The following is a 25,877-nucleotide window of genomic DNA, read 5'->3' as shown; positions in this document are numbered from 1 at the left end:
GTATCAAAATCTAAAGCAAACCCAAATAGCAAATGAAGAAAATGAACTGATTAAGTCACAGACACCTCTAGTAGGTATGTAAACAGTCAACACACAATTTTCAAGGTCTCATAACAGCCCTGCCCAGAGACTGCAAACCTCAGTGAAATTTATTTTGCAACTACAGATTAGAAACTCTGAAAAAAAAAAAAGACAGTATTTAATGTGAACAAATATTTGACAAGCAAAATAGGCCTATGCAAACTGAAGCCTTATGGAGAATCTGAAAATGAGGAGCCTCTAAAGACTGTTTTGCAGAGCTGGCTGATGAGGACAAGTATGAAAGTTCATCTAAGAATAAGACTGATGCACAGGCTACCCCAAAGAAAGAAAGAAAGGAACTCAGGACAGCCCTGTTTCAAGGCATAGGCCTCAGACATCTAATTACAAGTACCTGGAGAGGTGGTATGTGCTGTGTTTCAGGCTCAAATTCACTGACAGTGATTTTAGGTTCAGTGTGTATGATGCAGTGTTTTCCATACAGGAAGTAAATCTAAAATTTTGTATATGCATATGTATATATGCAGATTATTTCTTCTACTAAATATTCAGACAGATGAAAGAGAGTATTCTCACTGAGGTTCTATTAAAAAAAAAAGCTGCAGTTTTTGCATAGATTGTATTGATACCAAATGTGTCAGATGGCTGGGTGCAATTCAGCTTGAATAGATTTAGGAGGTTTCTACAGGGTCACTTGGAACATTTTATATTCTATTGCTTCTTAAAAATTTGATTGCTTAAAATATTACTCGATTTCTTATTTTTTTAATATACTTACATATATCTTAATATACTTAAAATGTGAGAGAGTAGAGTTAGTGTAAGTCAACCAAAAACATTATCTTGTCCTTCTGTGTAGCATACTTTCATGTTGTATTTTTCTTCCTTTCATGAAATTTATCCTGAGTCCTTTGGCAATATATGTGTGGTATTAAGTGAAGATCTATACTTGAAAAATAAAACAAGTTGTTGCTAAACAATTAGGAAGCATTATGTGATCACCAGTTCCCTAGAGGAGTCTATCCAGCACACTGGCAGTGTTTCCATGGAAACAAGAACATGATTAAAGACTCCAAAAAGTCCTGTCTTTCTCTGATTTGTCCCCTTTCCTCTTTTTTAGGTAGTTTGTGTTGTGCATAAGCATTTCATTTCAAATTGTGCAATAAATGAAAGCATTTAATCCCCTAATTAAATGGAATATATTCTTTTCTATAATAAGCTCTGAAATTCTGTGAATCTTGAGCTGCTGTCCTAATTTTAGTCAGTTTTACATTAAGAGGATATGTCTATTCATTTACTGAGAGTGAATGAGAAATGTGACCTAGACTGCTATTTTTCTGTCATGCTTATTTTTTTCCAGTAGCTTTAAGAAAAATAAAAAAAAATAAAAAAGAAAAGCAAGAGGAATGTGGTATGGACATGACTTACATCAGCCTAGTGACTTGCTTCCTCCATATCTGAATTTCCATAGCTCTTAAAGAATAGCAGCACTTAGAGGGTGGGGTTTCTTTCTTGGACAGAAATGTTTGCATCTAAACATTTCCTCTGGGCTCTGAACTGTGTACACAATTGAGATGTTCATTGACAACTGCAGAGAAATCATACTTGCAAAAATACAATGTTTCAATGAGAAAACATTTTAATGAAAGTTTCATTTAAAAGGACAGCAGTAAATACGTTGTTAAATCTATCTTGGTAATTGAAATGAAACTGTGTTATCTTACTAATAGAAGTATCATGTTCGCTTCTGGGATCTTTGAAAAACAGAGCTTAAGCAAGACTGGTTTGTTTTTTTTTTTCCATTTCTCAAATGTCCTTTTCTTCTCATGATAATTCATTTTCATATTATATGACTACTTCACATTAAAACCACATAACATTTTTAATTCATTTTACGGCAGTTCTCAACATTTTTAGTATTTAGGAATATTGTTAGATGACTAAAGAGAAATTTTCATGGAAAATTCCTTTTACCTTACATTGAACCTGAATTTCACATATTTCAGTTTATGTTCATTCTCTCTTGTCCTTTTTGCTGTTTACCTTTTAGAAGAAACTGGCTCCATGTTCTCAGTACCTTCCCATTAGGAAGCTGAAGACAATAGTAAGGTGCCTCATATATTTTCTTTTCTCCAACCTGAACATAACCTATTTTTTTCAGCTTCTCCTCTAGTCATATGCTCCAGCTCCTAAATCACTGTGGCAACCTTCAACTTGACTCAGTCCAGTATACCTTTGTCTTTCCTGTTGTGTTGGGCTGACCTTGGCTCTACCACTCTCCCTTCTCAGCTGGGCAGGTGAGAGGAAATCTAACAAAAAGCTTACGGATCTAGAAAAGAAAAAGGAGAGATCACTCAGGATTACTGTCACTGGCAAAACAGCCTCAGTTTGGGGAAATTACTTTACTACCAATGAAATCTGAGTAGGATAATGAGAAATAAAATCAAATATTAAAACACTTTCCCTCCACCCATCCCTTCTTCCTGGGCCTATCTTTACTCAAGATTTTTTCTACCTCCTCCACCAAAACAGTACAGGGATGACACAGAATGGGGGTCAATGCCAGTTCATCACACATTGTCTCTGCCATTCCTTCCTCCTCATGGGCAGGACTCCTCAGACTCTTCCTCTGCTCCAGGGTAAGGTCCCTCCCATGGGAAAGAGTCCTCAAAAATCTTCTCCAGACTGAGTCATTCTCACAGGCTGAAGTTCTTCATGAACTGCTCCACCACAGATCTCTTCCATGGGGTGCAGTTCTTCAGGAACAGACTGTTCCAGTGTGGGATATCACATGGGGTCACAAGTCCTAACATCAAATCTGCTCCAGTGTGGGCTTCTCCACAGGTTCTGCCAGGAGCCTACTTCAGTACTGTTCCCATGGGGCCAAGTCTCCTTCAGGTGCAACCACCTGCTGCAAGTATGAAGTTCTCCAGAGGCTGCAGGTGAGTATCTGCTCCATTGTGGACCTTTATGAGTCCAGCCTGCCTGATCATGGTCTTCACCATGGATTGCAGGGGAGTTCTGCTGTGGTGTCTGAAGCACTTTCTCCCCCTCCTTTTTCAGTGACCTTGGTGTGTCCAGGGCCATTTCCTTCGTGGTTTCATACCTCTCTCCAGCTAAAATTGCAGTTTTTATGCCTTTCTTGAATACATTATCCCAAAGGTGCTGTCACTGTCACTAATGGGCTCATCCTTGACCAGCTGTGGGTGCATCTTGGTGCCAGCAGGCACTGACTCTGTCAGATACATGGGAAGCGTCCAAGAGCTTCTCACAGAAGCCACCCTTGTAGCCCACCTTGTTCTAAAACCTTGTCATTCAGACCCTTTACACTTATACTGGTCTTTTGATATGATGCACTGTAAAAGTGTCTATTTCTCATAAATTATTATGAAAGAGCCTAAGGTGACTAGCTCAAATACAGAAGTCTAGTGTGTATGTATATGAAAATTAGATGAGATTTACAGTTCCATATATTAAGTGGATCCTGCAAACGCAAAGCAAAAGAAATTGCTGGCAAAACCTATCCTGAAGTATCAGACTGTGAATAGGAATTATGAGAGAACACAAGATACAGCAGGCAAGAAGATTCTGAGAAATGGAACAGGCAATTTTGAAACTGGTAATGGAAAAAAAAAAACATCACAATTCAAAGATGGGACAGAAGATAAAATAATGAATAAGAATAATACAGTGATTATTGGGTATTGTTAAAGGACCAAATGAGAAGATCAAATCTGGGGGAATGGAGAGGGTGCAGAAAGGGATATAAATATATACAACTGGAAACAAATTTTTCCAGGGCAACAACAAGTTGTATGTTTCCTTGAATCCATATGAATCTGTTTTGAGAAATAAACAACGAAACTTTTGAATATGAACTACTCTGTATTTTATTTTCTCTTTTTCTTTTCCTTGTCAAATAACATATGATCATATTTAGAGGCTTCTGCTCTTCATTTATCAATAACCCCTGTACTGTGTTCTGCCAAAAATGGTACATTTCCCTTTGCAGAACTCAGATAAAGATTTTTACAGTGTCAGGAGGACAAATATGAACATTATCTTGAACACATATTAACAGATTGAATGGCAAGTAATCTAATTGCATCAAAGAGGCAAGGGAAAAATTCATTCATTATAGCACAGAATTTTCTCAAAAAGAAAAAAAGGATAAACTTCGTAAATCTGCTGCATTTTTAATGAATGTTATATATTTGCTAAAAAAAACCTAACTATAGTCTTATAAATTTTTCATACGTGTACTTCAAATAATAAAGATACTGAGTACATTATTTTTACATACAAAACACATTTACTAAAAAAGTACATAAATATGTATTTATATAAACACTATAATGAAGTGACCTGCTATATGTACCTATGGTCTTGTGATATTATTTTTGAGGTAATTTACTTTAATCATATTTTTGAAATTGTATACTACAGGCTGAGAACTGTACTTTTGATTTTCTACAAGTTTTAATATTTCAAAAGTGTAACTTTCTGATCTTAATTTTTAATAATTTCTGCAGAAGAATAGGGAATTTCTGCATTAGAGAGTAGAGTAGGAAGTAAATAGAACATGGCTTCAAAAATACTAGCAATTTTTGTAAGCCCTCAGTACCTAGAAGGAGACTACTAAAAGAAAGATAGAGAAGGCTTTCCACAAGGGAGTGTAGTGGTAGGACAATAGGGGATGGCATTAAGCTGAAGAAGGGTAGGCTTAGATGAGATATTAGGAAGAAATTCTTTACTGTGAGGGTGGTGAGGCACTGCAACAGATTGCCCAGAGAAGTTGTGTCTGTCCCATCCCTGGAGGTATATAAACCCAGGTTGGAAGGTGTCCCTGCTCATGGCAGGGGGTTGGAACTAGATTATATTTAAGATCTCTTCAAATCCTATGACTCTATGATTGATCCTCTTTTAGCTGAGGTTATTGTAGATGTAGAGAAATATAATCACTTGTAGAAACCACATCAGTTTAGAATATATGAAAAAAGCAATTAATAGAGTCACAAGTATCAAGGGGTTTTTTTTAACATTTAAAATCTAAAGAAAGAAAATTACTTAGCTATCTTCAGGCTCTTATCTAACACTTCAAAAACAAGCAGAGAAAAAAAAAAACAAGGTGAAAAACCTTTATTTTCTGTGGCGGTCAGCTGTAACAAAAATATAGCTTTCTAGTCTTTTCCTTTCTGTGAATTTTCATTGTCTAATAATATGATTGTATTTGCTCTCCAGTGTGCAAAATCTGAAAAGGGATTAGTCATTTGCATCTATCTAGTTGCCTATTTTCAGAAAATTTTAGCAGTGTTTTTCAGAATGTGTCACTACTGCTAAATTTGCTAAAAGCTCAGCTATAGATTTAAGAAATGCTGGAGAAGGAAGAAGACAAACTGAAAATCTTAGTGATTGTATAGTCAATTCAGCATCAAATTTCAACAGAGCAGTTCATGGCTTCTTTTGCATTTTGCTATACAAGTAATCATATGCACTGTGTTCTCCTAAGCATAATGTTTAATTTATATGACAATAATTTATTCTGTTTTTGAATTATTTAACTTTCAGGTAGTCTATGCTATAATGTAAGGAATGTGTTTTTCTTTGATTCTAACTGTTACACTGTCATCACGATGAAAATAGAACATTATACATTTTATTACTGTATTATTACACTGTGTGCTTTAAGAAGTGTCGCTTGATGCAACTACTTTTGCAGCCAATTAATTGTATGAGGTTCCTCAGCCAATTTGTATTTTCTTGTTGATTTTCTTTGCTGTTACTTCACTGAAGGTGCCCAGACACATAAACGGTATTTGCGTTGTGTCAGCATGACATTAAAAGCCAACTCATTTTAGAATTAATGTTTTAAAATTAATTTTATAGAAATTTAGTCTGTTGAACTCAGATTTTTCCCTCATGTTATCTCTAAATACCTTCTTTTACTGAGTAAAAATATTGCTTTAGTAAATCCTGTGTAACGCCATTGGTTCAGATGGAATTGCAAATCTATCCATCAGTAAACATAACATTGCACCATCTTCATAAACAATGTGATCTACCAAGTATTGGATGAGAAATGTTACAAGTGAATTTATATAAATATGTCTACATGCATTTATCAGGGTGTTGGGTCATGAAAACATATCCTTGACAGCCATTCTCATATAATGGAGAGGAGAGTAGCTAGTAATTACTGGTGCTTATCTTACCTTGCAGGTTTTTTTATAGGGATGTCTCCTATGAGCAGCTACAAACATCCTTGTCCCTTTGGTGAATCACTCACATACTTCTCAAAGCCCCTTGTGTATTGTGTCTCTCTGTGGTGATACAATATCACAAAAATACTTAGGTACTACTCGTTGTTCTGTTACATTGGCTACACAGTTCCAGTGCATTTAGTCTGGGGGTCAAGGTAAGCAAATAATTATATCTTGATTAGTGCACTTTAATTTATGCTCATAATATGCGGCTTTGCGTTGTCTTCCCCGGCCCCGGGCAGCTCCGGAGAGCCCGGCAAAGGCGCTGCTTCTCGGCGGGACTGGGGCGCTGCTTGTCCTGGGCGCTGCTACGTTCCATGCACCGGGGTGGGGCTGGCCGTGTTCTGCTGCTGGCGTGAGGGGCAAGACAAAGAGGGAAGGAATGTCCACTCTATCCATGTGGCTAGCTGGAGAGCTTTTATTGTTGCGTGGAGCTGCGATGCAGAAGCACAGCTCGCTCCCTAGCGCCGTGTGGACAAAATGGTGCTGAGACCAGGGGCGTGCAGGATCTTATAGGGGGTGGGCTGAGGGGGCAGAAGCCCTCCCGCCCAATGGAGACAGGCACCGTGGCAGTGACATGGACTACGGCGACCAACGGGGATGCGACAGGGGCAGACACGGGGCTCTGAGACAAACAGGGACGCGGGGATGGGGTAACTGACAAAGAAGTTTCAGGAAAGAATAGGGGGTGGTTACTGGAGTGACATGGCAGGCAGCCTGGAGCAAACCATCACAGGAGAAACAGGGGTGTACAGAAGGATACACAGAACCAGCTAACTTAACATTATAAAACTCCTAATCTGAACGCAACCCAGGATGCAACAATAATAGAACTCAGCTCAAGCTACAGGAGTCAGGGTATGAAGTTGGTTATATTGAGATAAGATATTCACACTGATTCCCTTTTGATATTTATTTTGTCTAGGCGCTTCGATAGCATGATTCCATTGTAATATGATATTTCATTTTCAACATGCTACCAATAAATATTTATCACAAATAATATCAGAACACTGATTTTAATTGCCTTTATCAGGAGAGCAGTTTGACAGCAACCATATGTATTCAGCTTTTTTTTCAAACCCTGGCAAAGTTTTAAACTTAATAAGATAGAATGTACTTCACAAGAATTTATAAAACAAAATATTTCCATGTCTTGTATTTTGGAATGGTAGAGGGGATGCAACTAGTTGATGATTAAGGCCCCTTCCAACTAAAACAATTACTCGATTCTATATACTGCTAAAGGGTTAATAGGGGAATAAAGGATGAATATACCAATAAAGAGAACCTTCTTCAGAATTCAGAATTCTGATTTCAGCAAGGTGGTCTGCTACAAGGTCTGTCATCAGGGACCTCAGAATTTTAATTGTGAGATTGCTGCCTCTCTAAATACCTGCTCTTCAACTCAGCTCTGTTTCATCTTGGGAAGTGTCTGTAACAGCTGTAGTCAGACAGAGTGTTGTGACTCTTAATATCAACAAACATATTGCAACATCTTGTTTGAAAACAGCACTAGAAAGATGCATGGGTTTTATTTTATTTATGATTAGCTCAGTTCTGCTATCATTATTTTTTTCACAAATTCTCATTATTTTTTCACAAATTTTCATTATTACAAGTGTTTGCATGTGTTTTAAGTCTCAGCAATTGAATCTTTGAAGCTTTCAAAAACTGAGACCAAGCTAATGAAAATAAAAGATGAACATTTGGACTATGATTCGAATCATGTTTTAAATCTGAAGTAGTAAAATGGGCACTAATCTGAGATTTTAAGTGGACTATTAGACATGCATTATGATTTTCCAGGAAGAAAAATCTATAATGACTTCTGACACACATCTTTAATGCTTTGGATTTCTATCATAAACCAGAATGTCTCCAAAGATGCCATGACTACCTGTTGACTCGATGATGTGTGAAATAAGAAAGATGTATATTGTAGGTCTATAATGGCTCTAAATGCAAGGCTTTTTAAAAGAACTGTTCTGTATAACTTTTTTTTTATTAATTTTGAAGGGACAAAAAGCACAGATATTAAAAAAAAGTCTATGGGTATGTGTATATATTCACTGTGAAATTTGTTATGGGGGGAAATGAATACCAAAAAATGTACTTGCCAGAGCTCAGTCTTTTAGACAGAAGATCAGAGGAAATAGTTGTGTGTCAAGGTAAAGATTTTACCTTACTCACACTGAGGTACATTGTGATTACTACTCCAGAGTGGATGTTGGCTACATCCACATAAGTCAATGCTCCTTCCAGCCACTCTTAATGCTGGTGTTCATGCAGTGACTGGGCTTCAACACAGAGCAGTTCCACTGTGGGCACTTTGCTTCTATATGACTTCATATGGGTGATTTAAAACATTTCCAGCGCATCTCTACAGGCAAGGGTCTTTGTAGGAAATCCGATCAGTACACAATCACCCACATTATGCACCTTTTCTCTATTTTCTGGTATTGGTCTGACAGTTGTTGATCTGTGGCTAATATCAAGACTCACAACACTCACTTTGTGTTTACAGTATTGTTCTGGGTTGCCTGTACGATGCTTTTATCCCCAATTGCCTGTTCTGTTTATGTTGTACTCCAGTACAGTACTCCAGGTGCAAGGGAACTGGTCTCTGTCCGGACTTTATGCTGCTTCTTGCATTTCACAACCTTTCAAGCATTTCACCTCCCAGCTCTTCAGTCACTTTTCAACACACATCACAGACTTGTCATCTACCTCATACTTTATCAGTTTGTCTATGAGAGTGTTACTGGCTAAAGTGAAGAAGATATATTCAACTTCTACTTGAAAAACTTTGTTCATCAATCAAGCAGAGCACTGAAACTCCTATTTCAAAATGCTTCCGTGGTGTAAAAATCTTTTCCTTCCAGTTCTGATTTTAGTTTTCCAAATTTAAATGTCTCTGTGAACTTTTCAAATGCAGGCAGACTTAATTTAAGTTTGATAAATTTTGGCAAATAAGATAACAGACCTGCCAAAGCAGTCATAAATTGGCTGAGAAAATGTCTTCAAAAGAGGTTAAGTCCTGCTTCTCTCTTCTGGTGAAGCAGTAGTCACAGTTCACATTCAGGAGTGCTGAATTCTAAAGTCTCTGCATAATTAAGCAACTACAGAAATCTTGACTCTGAAATTTTGAAAACATTTTTTCATCATTTAGGTATTTTGTAATGCAATAAAACACAAATTCTTGTAGAAATGTAACTTTACAGAAGAAAAGAGATCACAAATATGCCACAGAAAATGAGCTTCTTGTTTTGCACAGTGATTGGTAAGAATACAGACTATTGTTTAGAGGTTTTACAAAAATGAGCATATGGAATTGCACATTTTAGGAAGAAATTTTGATGAATATTTGCATTTTTCTTCAGTTCATAATAGTAAATAATTTTAAGCTCCATGCTCCTTGTAATCCAGTTGTCATTAGAACAGAAGGTTCAAAGGACTAGACAATGAAAGTTATGATAGCCTCTTATGCCTCTAAAGTCCTATACTGAATGTAATACAGGAAATTAGTATGAAATCTTGCTTGATGGTTTAGACACTGACGTGGTCTCATTCCAACATTTTTAAAGCTAAGATAAAAATAACTGAAGATGTACGCATTGAAATCCATTCTCCATTGTATGGTACAAAATTTAAAATAGTGCACCTGTTCTGAGGAAAAAAAATACAACTTTTAATCAGGTCAAGAGAGTTGAAAATAAAACAAAGGAAGTATTATTTTTACCCCTGGTCTTGCTCTAGGTGTTCTACTCAATTATGTGCAGGAAAATTTAAAAAACAGTAAGTGAATTCAAACAATACAAGTTCTTCATTGTTTTAGTTTTTCAATTTGCTTGGATGTTATTTTTCTTTTCTCTCTCTAAGCTATCGTAGGAGAACTATATTGAATGATAGGAGAACTTACTTGGGGACCACAAGAGGTTATCAAATCTAACAGACCTCTCAAGTCTGACTTTAGAGACAGTTATATTTTCTGTGGGTCTTATGCAGCTCATAAGCTTTTGAAAATTTCCAAGACTGTAAGTTCCACAGTCTCTCCAGGCAAACATAATCTCCAAGGACATAGCCTCCATCACCACAGTCTTCTTCACGAGCTACGGGGGAACTTTTGCACTTGTAGCCTATAATACCTTCTTCTTCTTCACTGGACTTGGTGACTTTAGCTTTGCATCTCTTATTTTTCTTACACCTCCCTCTCTCTCTCTATGTCTCTCTCTCTCCCTCTCTGCTGCTGCACAGCATTTTCCCCTCTTCTTAAATATGTTACCACAGAGGCATCACCAATATTGCTAATTGTCTCAGCTTTACTCAGTGGTGGAGCTCCATCTTGGAGCTCCATGGGGACAGCCCCTGACGTCTACAGAAGCCAGTCCTGCAGCCCCCAATACCAAAACCTTGCCACACTAACCCAGTACAATCTTTATTTGTGCAAGCTTTTTTCTTGGTGGCTTTCATATCCTGCCTGCTACATTCTTCTCTTGAGAAGGTCCTTCAAACTAAGAGGTGGAAACTGATCCCAAAGGAAGTGCTGTCTCTTCCTCTCTGCAGCCACTGTCTGTCCGATGACACTGGGTGCTCTGGTTAGGATTCAGCCTTCTCCCTGACTCTACCACCACATGATTTTCACAGAACAGAAACAAACTTCTTTTATACAGTAAAATATCAACAGATAAATACAACAAGTGCCACTTCAAATACTTAGTTACTCATTTGGAGTGAGTGGATGTGTGGTGCTTTGTTGCCAGCTGGGTTAAAATACAACATTGCCATTATTTCATACATTTCCATAAATATTTGTTTTTAAATTACAATAATTTAATTATATTTTTTTGTGGTTCAGAGGCAAAATTGAAAAACCAGGTGTAAAAATCAGCCATTGCCAAGTTCATACTTTGATGTAGTTTCTCTCAAGAAAAAAAAAAAACCCAACAAAAGCCACAAGATCCCTAGTAATTTCTAAACTCTCAAGTATTATGTTATTTATCATCTTTCACATTTTTCATGCTTGGTTTAAAGACAAGACAAATTTTAAAGACAAAATTACATTTATAAATCATAGTAAAAACTGTTCTTCCTTGTAGATATTAAAAATGATGAGAAAGAAAAAATAGTTGAATTTCAAGTTGATGAATTGATGTATTTACTTCTAGGTTTTTTTTTTTCCTTTTCTTTGTTGAAGCAATCAATTAAAGTAGTTCCTGCTTTCCTCTGCATTCCATTTTTAATAAATTCGCTCTTATGTCTTCTGCTCCTCAGCAACTCAAACAGTAAATATCAGGGTTGAGAACTATGAAAGCTAAATGAATATCTTAATGCTGCAGAGCTTTTAAGCTTTATTGTTTCACAGAGCAATAGGAAATAGTTTGATCATCAAGAAATCTTTATATATTTTTCTGTTGTGTTTATATTCATACAAGGCCTGCCCAAATATTTTAATTTAAATTACCTTGGTTTGTAAGCAATAAAAGCACTTAACTTTTCCCAAAGTTCATTTTATGTGAGAAAAAAGTGTAATTTATTTTTTGTTGGAAGACAGCAGTAAAGGCATGGTTGTCTGATATATAGACTGGTTATTCTTGTTTAAAAAATCTTGTGAGTTAATCCATCAATTTCAAATCCTGGTCTACTAACAGAAAATTTAAAAAAAATAATTCTATGTACATTTTTTTACCAGATATATAGGTAAGAGTTCAGAAGGCTGCATCCTTTGGGTTTTTTGTTTTGTTTTTGTTTGTTTTGGGTTTTTGTTTGTTTGTGTTTTGTTTTGTTTTGTTTTTGTAAAAAAGACAAAGTATTGGCTTTATGTGCCAAGACTTTACTTGTGTTTAAATGCTTCCTTCCTTTTTTATAGAATAAACAACAATAAATTAGACCTCTGTGCACCATTTTCTAGAAAACAGTTGCTTTTCTTATCAGTATTCTTATAGTATAGAAGAGTCCAACTTGCCTAAATCAAATCCAAAACATGACATTCCCTTGGAGAAAGAAGGGACAGCTCCGAGGATATCATTGAAGTTTATTTTATTGGCAGGTAACATAAACGCTTAGTTATTGATTCAGGATCTGTGGGGAAAAAAAAAAAAAAAGGAGATGAAATCTTAGAGCACTTCTAGAACAGAGATTTCCTCTGCTTTCATCTAGGCTCCATCTCTCCCTTCCCCTCTCTCCTGCTGCACTTCACCTTTAGCCAGCCCTTGATCAGCGGTGAGGGGACAGCGCCCACGGCTCCCCTTTGTCCCTCATCCTTTGCTGTGTTCTCATTGAATCGTGTCCTCCCCTGCTGCCCTTGGTGCCTGCCCAGCCCCCCTGTGCCTTCTCTGCTGCCCTTGGTGCCCTTGGTGCCCTGCTGTGCCTCCCCCTGTTGCCCTTGGTGCCATTGGTGCCCTACTGTGCCTTCCCTGCTGCCCTTGGTGCCCACTGTGCCTCCCTTGCCACCCTTGGTGCCCACTGTGCCTCCCTTGCCACCCTTGGTGCCCTTAGTGCCTGCTGTACCTCCCCTACCGCCCTTGCTGCCCAGTGTGTCTCCCCTTCTGCCCTTGGTACCCTTGGTGCCCCACTGTGCCTTCCCTGCCGCCCTTGGTGCCATTGGTGCCCTGCTGTGCCTTCCCTGCTGCCCTTGGTGCCCTTGGCACCCTGCTGTGTTTTCCCTGCTGCCCTTGCTGCCCGCTGCGCCTCTCCTGCTGCCCTTGGTGCCATTGATGCCCTTTGTGCCCGCTGTGTCTCCCCTGCCACCCTTGGTGCCCTTGGTGCCATTGGTGACCTTGGTGCCACTGGTGCCCACTGCCCCCAGTGCGGCCAGGCCGCGGTGCAGGTCAGGCTGTGCTGGGCCTGGGCAGTGCGTGGCCGCCTTCCTCATGGGTCAGCCCACATTGCCCAATCCAGGCCTCCAGGCAGGCACAGGTTGTGTGGGTATTGTAGTGTTTTCCCCTGGCATAAATAGTTTTTGTGGTTCTATCTCAGCAGTGGTTGGTGGGAAGGCAATTTGTTCCATTTAACCTAGGTTCAAGCACCATTTAAACTCCTCACCTCTTTAGCTACAGATGCATTATTTGATTTTTTTATTTTTTGCTATCAAATCTGTATAAATTTTACTGGTATACAGCACAAAAGGGCAAAGTGAGAGATTTGAGGATGTGAATCATGTCAATTTTTAGTAATCACTGGGTTTATTTGGAAATTAAAATCTGTGACTTTTACAAATCAATACAGAAAATAAGACTTCCATTTGTCCTCAAGAATTGTTTAATATCCCTCTACTCAAAAGCTGGATGAAATTTATGTAAGTCAAAGATGAAAAATCTTGTGCGAAGCTGTCCTGAAAAATTTTCAGTTGATACATGTTTTTCAGTCTTTATATTTCAATTTCTGAAATCTGTAAGGTTATTCTTTGTGCATAAATTATGAGTAAAGGCTGAAATATTTTCATTGCTATAGATTTGTAGAAAAAGTCAACATATAAATGTTTCTCAGATATTATATATTTATATATCTATCTTGCATTATATTTTGGAGTTTCTATAATGTATCAGAATATTATATAAAATAAATATAATATATATATCATACTACAGACACTGATCTCTATACTGTACAGATCCATTCTTTTAATCTCTGATTCTAAACATCACCTTATTGAGACTAAATTGAGGAGCTATTTTTTATTTAGCAGAGCAAGATCTTTCTAACCTAATGAGAAGGTCTTTGACCCAGGTCCACTCGGTTTTTGTGGTTGGTTACTAAAGTTTGGAGGGTTATTGAGGATCAGACAGAGTGCACACAGAACAGACTGATGAGGGATTTTCTTGCACTCTTTTTGATGAAGTGGGGTGACCAGAAACAGCTCTGCAGTGTCTGTATACAAGCAAATGTGGCATGGGAAGCCCAAGAATTGCAACTTCACATGCAATCAGAGATCAATGACATTATTAAAATCACAGAGCCACAGCAAAACAGCTGGCACTGCTGGAGTTCTGCGATAGACATATACATAGTCTCCAAGAAAAGTGGCAGGAAACAAAAGCAGTAAGTGTTTGTGCAAAGTAGGAAGCAGAGGGAACTGGCATTGCCTATAGAGCTTCCTAGAGATATTTTTGTTCCTATGTGATCTATTATTGTGCTCATGAGCAAGTTGCATCATCAGACTGTAATACTACAGACTTTAAAACTGAGTTTAACTTTTTAAGGCGCTTCTCACTTTAGACTTTAGACTGTATAGTTTCTATTCTGCTGATTGTAGCACAGCCAGTGAAGAAACAGAATAAGAAACTAAATCAAAGCTGGGAGGTTTTTTGTGAAGTCAGTATAGGATGTGCAGAAAATTTAACTGTTTAGTTTGCTATAAATATCTAGATGGATAAGATGATGTGATACATTGTCTACCAGATTAAAGCTTGATCTATCATGCAATCTCATTGAATTCTCAATGAAATCCACAAATTTGCATGTCCTATAAATCACTGATGACATTGCCTGTCTTTGATCATCCATTTTACTGAAATTTACAGTTCAATATTTATGTAACAGTATTGTGAATATCACTGAATTGCTCAAGAATAAGCAGAAAATTAAATAAAATATCACTAGAGAAATATATTTTCAAAATTTATTTTGAAAAATGAACAGTGAACAGCAAACCAGGAAGAAAAAAAAAAAGATAAAATGTTATGACTTTAGATTTCACTTGAGATTATTTGAACTTGTACACTGTTGGGATCTGTGATATTTAAATGCTCCCAAGATTGTAGAAAGTCTCTGTCATTCAGCCCCGCTGCTAAAGAAGGAGTCGTAAGTCATCTGTGCTGGTTTTCAAGGTTGTTTATTTCTTCTTATCTAAAATATTTTCTTTCTGACCTGCAGCAGGTCTGTCTTGCAGGACAGCGTGCGGGGCTCTGCCCCTCAGTGGGATGTTACAAACATTATATACTAGAAACTACGTGTGCTATATTTACAATAACGTGCCAATATCTGTCACCCAGGTTGAACAGTGTGTCCCCAGCCTAAACCAATAGAAAAATGCCAACACCACAGTGAAACATGGAGGGCATGAATAAGAAGAAAAAGGACAAGGCATGCCCAGTTTCCTCCATCTTGCCTCCTTTGAACCCCTTATCTAGAATCCTAAAATTCTACTTTTGCACCCATGCCACACTAATTACTACTTATATCAAACACTCAGAGCTTGTAATTCATCCTGTAAAATTGAAAACTCTTTTCCGTGGACAGAGATCAGAGACAGTGTCTCTCGGGGCTCTGCACAGGGGGGTTTCTGACCCCCTGCCAGGGTCCCAGACCTTCCAGGTAAGCCAGAGAGGGATACCCTGGATTCCCACAGTACACATCTCACTTTTTTTTTTTTTTGATGGGCATTTAGTAATAAGATTATAAAACCAAAAAAGGAGAGAGATAAAAAACTGCAGGTATCTATGAAAATAAATAGAAACAATCAATGCCCACAAAAAGAAAAACAAAAACCAAACCCCCAAAACATTACTTTCATAATCATCACTCATCATGATATCAGTAATACTCCCTCTGCACAAGAGCCCTTATGCATATTCAAACAGAGATCTTAATTTGAATTCATAATACCTTGAAAAGCTTTTTAATGCCAAGTCCCCTCTCGCATACCACTTTGAAAAATCTTCCCCTTTCAGCATATGGTTAAGATCAGAGAAATATGTTAGGAAAAATGACATCTTGGCAGTAAGTGTATTTTTTGCATTTAGGCCTTCATATCACATTTGCAGATTGTTATTAGATAAAATTTCCCAGTACATGACCAATTCAATTTTATTTGAAAGTATGAATTTTAAAAGTAGATTTTGAAAAAAATAAGTATTAGCTATGTATTTGTAATTGAACAATGTCAGACTCTATCAAGTATCAACTGAAGTGTTGTCTTACAATTTCTGTGAATCTTTTTCTTCATATTTGGTATCTAGAAATTAAAAGGATAGGGATGCACACAATTCTTTCAAGGAATTTAGGTGCTTTACTGCTGTTTAGCTACTACATTTTGACCATAGTGATCATAGTGTGTATTGGGTGTGGAAGCATACAGCACATACACATACAACATAACTACATCCTTAGATCCTTTTGATAACTGACAAACAGATAAATTCATTCTCATGAACTACTATCTTCCATCCTTTTACAGACAGGTATTATTTTCCCATTTCATGGACTTCATCCTCCCCTCCAGATGCTCAAAAATAGGCTATGATTTGGGATCCATTCATCAGGATTGGTGCCTATGACAGGAGAAGCAGCACACTTGATGATTGGACACCAACACCAGCCAGATCCAGGTCACTGCCACACTGTCCTTGCTCCTCATAAAATTCGCTCTTCATTGGTTCAAGTTATTCCTGCTGTTTTGCTCCCTGCAACACAAAACTTGCACCACAGATTATTTTTTCCCCAAGATTAAATGTCCTTGAGGCACACACATGCAGGTTTCCCTATCCTGCTGCTTTAGCCACCAAGTATACTGTGGTCCTTGATCAAAGACAATCCCATGAAAGGGCTTACCTTTTCCCATGGAAACAGGGGGTTAGGCACTTCCTACCTTGGTAGTTTCTTAGAGATAATTCAGAAAGTTACAGAAAGGCAGGGAAAGAGATTATTGTGGATCTGTATCAAAATCACAGCAAAGCTTATCTTTCCTCTGTTCCTTGTTCACATCTCCTTGCTGGGCTTGTTGCACATGTATGAAGATCAGCCACTGTTACTCTTCCTAAATGTTCCCGCACCATTTATTCTTTTATTTGCAACATTTCATAGCTGACATCTAAGAAATTATGCTGCTTCAATTGTGATAGAAATAGGGGTGCTAAAAGCAGGTTGCACAAGATACAATTACTACATTTTCTTTTATTTGTCAGGGTCTTGTGCACTATGAATTTAGTGGTAGAGATCCTGTCAATACTTTTGTCAATTTACTTGAGAATCAAAATCTTTTTTTACACTGTCTTCACAACTTAAGGCACCAAACATTTGCATGGGCATAATGCTTTTTCAGTCTTCTCACAGATAGGAGCTTTTGCCTATGGGGATCTGATTGCAAGCAAATCATGTTGTAGGCAGAGGAAAATAAAATCACAGTACTGTAATTCTGTTATTTATTATTCTAATGCTTGAAATACACTAAGATGGCATCCAGTGTGCTTTTGGTTATATATGCAACATTTAAATGTAGATAATAATTAATTGTATTTGTAGCAAATTTGCTACATGAATCAGAATAGAAACCATGATGATTTGTTTAGGCCATTTTGCGGATGGTACCAAAAATCACACTTTGGAAAAATTCCTAAACAGCTGTGGCTCAGAATAAAAGGCACACTCATTGACATTGTTTATATTTTTAAACAGTGCCACACTAAATTTTAAGTTTCGGTATACTATAGCAACTTTGTTAGCAAACAGTATGTTATATTTCTAGGAACTAAGATATGTTTCTCTGTAATTCACTTGTGAAAAGCAGAACATGAGTTCTGCAATACAGTAAGAAGGTTTGCTACTGTAAACTAGCAATTTAAAATTACTTTTCTGAATGTTTGTAATGTAGGAAAACATTATATTCTTATTTATTTATATATATTTATTATTCCTTTCACAGTATGGGGTCAGAACCTGTGATGTGATGAGGTTTCTCAGTTTTATTACATTTAGTGGATTCAAAGGGCTTTGCCTAATTAGTAAGAATAAATTTAAGATCTGGTTTTACTTTGTGTTTGTTTTTTTTTAATCTGGCCATGGCATAATTTAGCAGAACATTTAAAAGGCACAACCTGGTATTTTAAACTCATAAACTGCTGTAAGAAAGAGTCCTAAATTGTTTTATTTCTGTTAGAAGTGAGCCATTATGTGTGCCAGAATTCTTTACACTTTTTGTTCTGTGATACTATTCTCCTTAAAGCTGTTTTTTTTTTTCTATCTTTATCATTCATTTTTCATCAGTATTGACTGGATTTTCAGACTCTGGGGCAAGTTTTATTCATACTAGCACTCTAATTGAGCAGAAAAAATCTTCAAATATGCTTGAAACATTTAGGTAATAAACTGAATAAGTAATGCAATATGGTATTTCTATTCAAGTTATTTGAAAGATATTTCCATGTTTGAAAGAAAAAGCACTAAATTTGCAATTAATTTTATTAGTTCCCAGAATAATTTTGACATAAGATCCTCAAAAATAATTTTTGAGCTATTAGGCATCTATATACTATTAATAAAGAAGATACAGAACATCAATCATTTGAGAATTGTTTCATCATAGAATAAGTTATTTTAGAACTGATTCTGTGAATATCCAATGTTTGGTATATGCAGCATAAGATCACATGCTAAAAAAAGAGTAATTTCAGTTTCAGAGTAACCGTAAAAAAAAATCATTGTAATAATTGGTGAAATAGTTTCACAGTTCACAGTTTCATATGGCATGAAAAATGTATTCCTATGGTAAAATAATAAATATTTGATCTATTAAAACTTATTACACTGATGTAAATATCTTAATTGTGAAAGCATCTTGCATCTGACATTAAGAAATCACTCATGAATGGCTTTGGTTTGAAAACTGATCAGCTGTTTGAAAATGAGAAAATGATTTCTCAAGAATAAACCTAATGACTAGATACTCACTAAAATAAAATATGGCAATACAGTTATTATATAATGGGTAAGATTTTCACGCTTCTTTTCTCAGTATAATGTGACTGCTGCACTTCACATGTAAGACTGTTTATATTATAGGGATTAAACTCGACTTGATTCATGAAAACATTTTTGGTTGGTTAAAGCAAAAGAAGAAATAGTGACATTTCTGCATGCTATTGTAAATTAACTGAAACTATGCTAATCAAGATTTATAATTGTTAATAAATAGTAGATTATAAAAATATGTGCTGGCACAAGTATAATCATCCTTAAGTAATTGGTAACTTGAAGCAATTACTTTTTTAACACCTTAATTTTGGAGCATCATTCCAAGTCAAACATGTTAAAAACTTTTAAGCAATTGTTCACCTAAACACTAATGAATTTCTATTCTCAGAAAAAAGCATACATTTTTACGGGGTAATTTTAATTTTTTTTCTTTTACAGCTGAGGATGCTTGTGGAGGAACTATGAGAGGATCGAGTGGAATCATCTCGAGCCCCAACTTTCCTAATGAATATCATAATAATGCAGATTGCACATGGACAATTGTGGCAGAGCCTGGTGATACTATCTCACTCATATTTACAGATTTCCAAATGGAAGAAAAATATGATTATTTGGAAATAGAAGGTTCTGAACCACCTACAATAGGGTAAGTCAAATATTGCAATTTTAATGTGATAAAAAAAAGATGAAATGTGAAAATACAACTTTTTGTTACTTTTCCTTTTGTGAATATGTAGTCTTGCTAAAAAAAACCCTTCCCAGTAATAATTGTGACCATGGCATAAATGTTGATATCACAATTGCAGCTGTAAAATGGTTTTAAAATATATTCCAAAGATGTAGCATCAAGATTAAGGGCACTATAGAATCATTTGCCTCATTGTCTATGTGTCTAACCATTTAACCATTATTATATTAAAAAAACCATATATTTAGAAACAGAATGGATTGGACTTTTGTACTGGTAATGATTGGTGAAGCCTTCAGACAGATTCATAATGTCAGAAAGTGAATAGCATGGAGGCGTTCAGCACAGAGCTAGGGGGAATTAGCATTGGCCACACCTGTTGGTCATGGGTTGTCTCTAGAGGAGTTTTGGTACAGAGAACTGTATGCATGGTTTCTAAATAATGTGAGTATGGTTGGTGATACTCTTGCCTAGAAATATCCATCCTGATCTGTGAGATAAAACACTCTTATCTGAGTAGTCGCAGTACTTTTTGGCTCTGGTTTTACTCCACATATAGCACCTTTAACAAGAATTTATGACTTTTTTTTGTTTGTTGACTTAGCAGTAGTAACAGTATTTTTGCTAGTCTGACTTCTGCAATTCTTAATCTCAGTATAGATGTGTTATGTAGATGTTGTAACACAAGCACAAGAAATAGTAAATAACCTCTTTCAACATCAGATTCAGTTAAATAGGAAAAATAAATTTTATACATTAAATATACATTCTGTGGCTTTCTGGTCTGGTAGTTTTATGGTAATACAGCACCACACTACTCAAGAAACATGTCAATATGACAAATCATTTTGTTTGTTTTATTGGTTTAAATATGCTGTTGATTCACAGAAAAGGAGCTGTATACAAACCCATAAATCACAGTTATGGTCTCCAGTAAAATTTTGATCTCTTAACTGGCTCATAAAGCTTTCTGGAGGTTCTGTATGACAGAGGCATGTGAACAGCACGTGATATAAGTGGTTGGCTAGATGCATTAAGGTCAGTAGAGTCTTGTTTTCTTCATATCAGTATAAATCCCATCCAAATGTAACAGAGACCAAATAAAATGGTTTTGATTTTAGAATAAGGAAAGATCTAAAATTAGATAATTATATTGTTTTAAAAGCATCAGACTAGATTTCTGTAAGTGCTGCATATAAGTAATATATTTTTACTCCTTCAGAGTGTAATAAAAGTCTAAGATTTAGCAAATAGTGTTTTCTAATTTGAGTTAATTTATACTGCCACCTACATTGTTAATTACCCGTATTAGAATATTTCTTAATTGCCATTGAGGTTTTCAAGCTCTTAAACTGAAATCTTTTGAACTACCTGTCAGTTAAAATAAATTTTAAATAATAATTTATAATAATTAGTGAGATAACACCAATGACACAGACATTATGAATCACTTGAATAGCTAAATGTGCATTAGATTTTTCTTGAATGTGTTTTATTTATTCATTTATGAGCCTCAAACAATCATTTCAGTTTTTGTTCTATAAATACAAGGCTGTATTCAAATGATATAATAAGATTATATATGGAAATTCCCATTATGTGTTTACAAAACATAAAAATTTACAATGCTAATTTAATAATTGCTCATGTAGAGAAACAGACTGAGAGCATATTCTTTTTTTAGCTTGTCATTTATATTCCTTAAATAGGACTGATGTGTTCAATTACAGAAAAGTATCCCCCCATATGTTGGGAAAAACAGCTTTGGAAAGCTTAATTAACAGCAATTAATTGATTAGATTTAGAGTGGCAATACTATATATGCCCTTAGATTATAGCTAATCTAAAACTAAACCCAAGTTCTTTATCTTTTATTCTGGGAAAAAAACTTACCTAATTTTCAAAATTACTAAAAATGTACTGGTTGATCTGGATAATAAGTATTATAAAATAATGTCTTGGAAAATTTGGTGCTTTATATGTCTATTACACCTATTGATTTAAAAAAAAAACCCCTTTTCTACTGCACATCTGCTATGTAAAAAAAATATCTCTACTTTTTATTTTTAACTGAAATAAAGAGCCAGATTATGCATCAAGTGGATAGGATGGTGTTATCCATAAGACAAGACTTGGAATTCTTTATGAAGTGCTAACTTTCTGTAGTTTTGTAATCAGTTGTTACAATATTTCAGATATGTCAGTCTTTTCTCTCAAGAAAATCTTGATAGGCCATTTTCTTTTAAATAGCAGTAAAAAGTTGTGTAGATTCCCTTCAGGTTCTTATTGTCACGTGGCTTATTCTAACATTTGTCAGCTTGAATTGAATTATGGAATTTCTTAAACTTTGGAGACTGAACAAAAATCATTTGTTTGAGGAAATTATTTTCCCCATTTTTTTCAATAAAACAAAAAATTGAAAATAAATAAGATCTAGTGAAATGTTCCTTTTTGTCTACCAAAAACCAGGCCAAGCCAAAACAATACACATGTTGACAGCTGTTCTTCCTCCATATTTGGAGGACTTAGTGGTTAATTAGCATTTCCTGACTCTTAATCCCATTTTACTAATGCTGTGAAAGAACAAAATGATAAACAGAACCTGTAAGAAATATTAGTGAAGAATATACTAACTAATATACTAACTAATAGAGGTAATTAAAGTGAGGGTGAGCAGGCAGATAATATCTGCTATGGAAAAGGGTAATATCTGGGATTGGATTATTTTTGTGTGGAAAATGCAGTTAACCTTGTTAGATAAGTACATGGTCACTTTTATTGCCAGTTTGGTTGCAATAAAAATTAGCCTTTAGGGGCCATTTAAAAATTAAGTGCATTGTCATGACAATTAATCTTCAACAGACACATGCATTAATAAAACAGATTCTCAATCAGATATTTTTAACAAAGTTATTATTTTATTTATCCAGGGCCCAAACAGATTAGATTTGTTTTCAGTCAATGTACTTGATTAAATAATGCTCATATCAAAGGCTACAGAGGAAAACCTCTGCCTGACATAAATATGGCAGCACAGGGATTAAAATCACACCTCAGTAGTACAAGTGTCAATGAAAGTAATAATATGTTGAAGGAAAAAAAGCAAAACAGACAAGACACGAAGCAGAGTTTCTCATAAGAAGAGATTAAAATAGGAGGAAAAAAAATTCTACCTCAGGCCCAGCATTTATTTTCTTAAAAAATAACTTCAACTTAGAGAGTGGCGAGTATAGCAGTCTCTTTTTTAGTAATGAAGCCTGTTGACTTGCTTTAGATAATTATTACTGTTTTCTCACTAATACAAAGTTTTTAAATCTATGTTTAATGCTCAGAGGAAGGACTCAGGAAGGTAAGGTTTATGAGTAATATGATTTTAATAAGTATGATGAAAGCCCCAGATGAAAATGGTTTAAGTAATAGTAGTGAAATTGATACTGCTTATCATAGGAAAAAATTATGTCAGAAGAATGTTATGGTTGTAGCCAAATAGGTAGAAAATTTTATTCAATTAATAAAGCAAACAAAGTGCAGTCATAAAAACCTCCTGTAATTATCAGAGTATTTCTTTAATGATAGTGGATAGAATTAATTTTTACTGTATTTAATTGCAAAAACAAAACAAAACAAAAACCGAAAAACAAACACACGCGCACACACACACGCATAAAACCCCAAACAAAAAAAACCCATAAAAAACAAGGAAAAAGTCACTGCAAAAATTAGCAAATTTTTGGGGTGCCTAAATCCTTTTCTTCTTCCAAAACAGGGAAGAGAAGGTAACAGAAATAATGCAGGGAGAGGAGAAAATCAGGAATAGGAGGAATACCAATGCTAAAAATATTATCTGGTTTAAGCCTTTGATAATCTGTCCATTGTGTGTTATCATTTTTATCTTTTTCTGAAGGACTGAGAACAAAAATGAAGTTCTTTGCTTTCTTGGAAACAAAAAATTTCCATAGAAACCAGGTATTTCTGTCCTTTACTGTTTGCTTCTGTGATTTATTTTTTTGCTTGGTGATTCAGCATTTCACCTGTGGTATTTCCATGAGGTCATTTGGAACCCTCCAAGAAGCACAATGTATTCTGTAATGTGCAGAGTTCAGGCACAATGAGTGTTTAGGAGGGGAATTTGTTACAGTGACTGTGTAGGTTAATGACATGTTGTTCATTGTTCTGTTGTGTGATTCTATCTGGCAATCATCATCTGAAAAGGACTTTGCAACTGGCTTTACATCTGGTACTCTCAAATTCTTACTGAAACTGAGAAAGATTTCAATGTAAGAGAGGAATAAGATATCAAATAATATGTTCAACAGTAGAGGAAGAGGCTTTTCTTATGTTATTTTGTACTATTTGTTCTTGTGTGTTTCTGAAGAAATAGAAGGCCCTTCCATAGTGAGTACCTTGTTTTGTTGGAGTTTTCTGCATTCATTTCTCAGGTTTTAGTTCAAAGTGCAGTGACAAACATGCCTCAAACTTTGCAGGCAGAATAGACACATATAAACATGAGTTACATGATGAAAATCTGTCACTTAAGGGTAGAAACCTTGAAGTCTATGCTTCTTATAAAAGTTACTTTGTGGCATTTTGATTTAGTGCTTAGTAAAAGGAGAATATCATTTCTAGAAATTGTCATATCCATGGAAATAGAAATCAACCAAAGGTGTAAATCCAGAGTTTAATTCTGGAATTCAATATGTTATGTATGTGTCCACATAACCAGGCTGTAAGGAAACACAAGATAGAATGACAAAACCTTATAAGCAGGATAGTTCCACATGGAACTCTGGAGCTGACTCATCCAATCTACTGCTGAAAGCAGACTCAGCTTTTAGGTGAGGCAAGGTTTCTCAGGCGTTTATCCAAACATGGAGTCTAAACAATCTGTGTGGACAACCTTCTCAATTTCCTGATTGTCCTCATGGGAGGAAAAGCTTTTCCATTTTTGCCTAATTTAGAAATCATTGTTTTCCATCAGAATCAACACACAAGAATTTATTATTACCTGTTGGAATGCAGAGAATATTTCTCTGCCTGTCCTGAGGGGTCCTGACTCCCAGGGAAGCAATGCCTTTAACCTTCACCCATGGAGAGGGCTTCCAAGACTTTGGGATGGATTGGAGTCTACAAGTGTGTAAAATAGATAATAGTGTAGTTTGTCACAGGGTGAGAAATTTGGGGTTTTGGGGTTTTAGTATAGAAGCAGATAGGAGACAAGATGGAGAATCTTGGGTGTTGTCTGAGCTGCTTCTTCTTCTTCATCTACTCCATTTTCTGCAGTGTTGGTTGCACAGGGTGATTGGTTGTGGGAAGCCGCAGTGCAGAGGTTACGTGGACAGACAAAGGATTAGTTATTGGTAGAAAGGTAGAAATAAAGTATGGTTTAAGAGTTAATTGGATAAAACAGCTTTAAGAGACCTTGAAACTGTACATCTTGTGACCATTTTTGCTGTACTTTTTTGCTCGCTAAGTCTGCTGCAGATGGCGTGCCAAATTTCTGATAAGATAAAAATAAACAGCAACTTGAAGACCGAATAAAGTCCCGTGCGTCTCTCAGTCCTGGCACAGAACTGTTAAAAAGAGGTTTTACCCCATCAGGGGGAGCCTTAGGGGCCCTGAGGGGCCGGACAGCTCTGCCCTGGTGTCACTGTAACTCAACTAAGAAAAAAATCATGCCAGGAGTCCCTTGAGGCAGAGCCAGAAGCAAGCAAATTCCTCTGGAGGTGAAGAACTTGGCTATTGAAAACCGAAAGAGGTTTCCCCCATCAGGGGCCTCGAGGGGCCACACAATTACCAATTATCTGTTTGAGGTCCAAACATCTCCTGCGTTCTCTTTCTTCCTTATGGATAGGCATTTCTCCTTTCTCCTGAGCAGGTTGGCTGATATGGCCAGTCCTAGCTCATGGGTTGAAGATCGTCCTTCATCAGGGTCAAGTTGTCCTATTCATCTTACAGAGATATGTACATGACCAGAGACATTTGTCCTTCCTCTAGAATACTAAATGCTAAAGCTTATCTGGCGCATGTGATTTATAACTACATAATGGAGCCAAGCCTCAGTGAGAAAACTATGTGTTAAATTCCAGCATGTACTTGCATCAGACAAGGAGTCAGGTGCAGGCACAGAATCCCCTTGGCTCACTGTGATACAGATGAACAATTTACATGACCACTGTGATGCCGCTTTTGAAAAAAAAAAC

The 25,877-nt window shown here is 36.2% G+C and overlaps 1 protein-coding gene across 3 annotated transcripts in view; it reads left to right on the top strand.

Annotated features, from left to right (window-relative positions):
- The window catches only part of CSMD3 (CUB and Sushi multiple domains 3), a 587,056-nt gene that overhangs the window by 173,360 nt on the left and 387,819 nt on the right, over positions 1–25,877 (top strand). For all 3 annotated transcript variants that reach the window (XM_053944919.1, XM_053944910.1, XM_053944900.1), the window contains exon 5: positions 19,428–19,635. In XM_053944919.1, the coding sequence (XP_053800894.1) occupies positions 19,428–19,635 (208 nt within the window). The remainder of the gene's footprint in view (positions 1–19,427; positions 19,636–25,877) is intronic.

The sequence above is a fragment of the Vidua chalybeata genome, chromosome 1 (genome assembly GCF_026979565.1).
Source record: "Vidua chalybeata isolate OUT-0048 chromosome 1, bVidCha1 merged haplotype, whole genome shotgun sequence".
Taxonomy (NCBI): domain Eukaryota; kingdom Metazoa; phylum Chordata; class Aves; order Passeriformes; family Viduidae; genus Vidua; species Vidua chalybeata.
The sequence above is the reverse complement of the archived record's forward strand: the minus strand, read 5'-3'. Positions and strand labels throughout refer to the sequence as shown.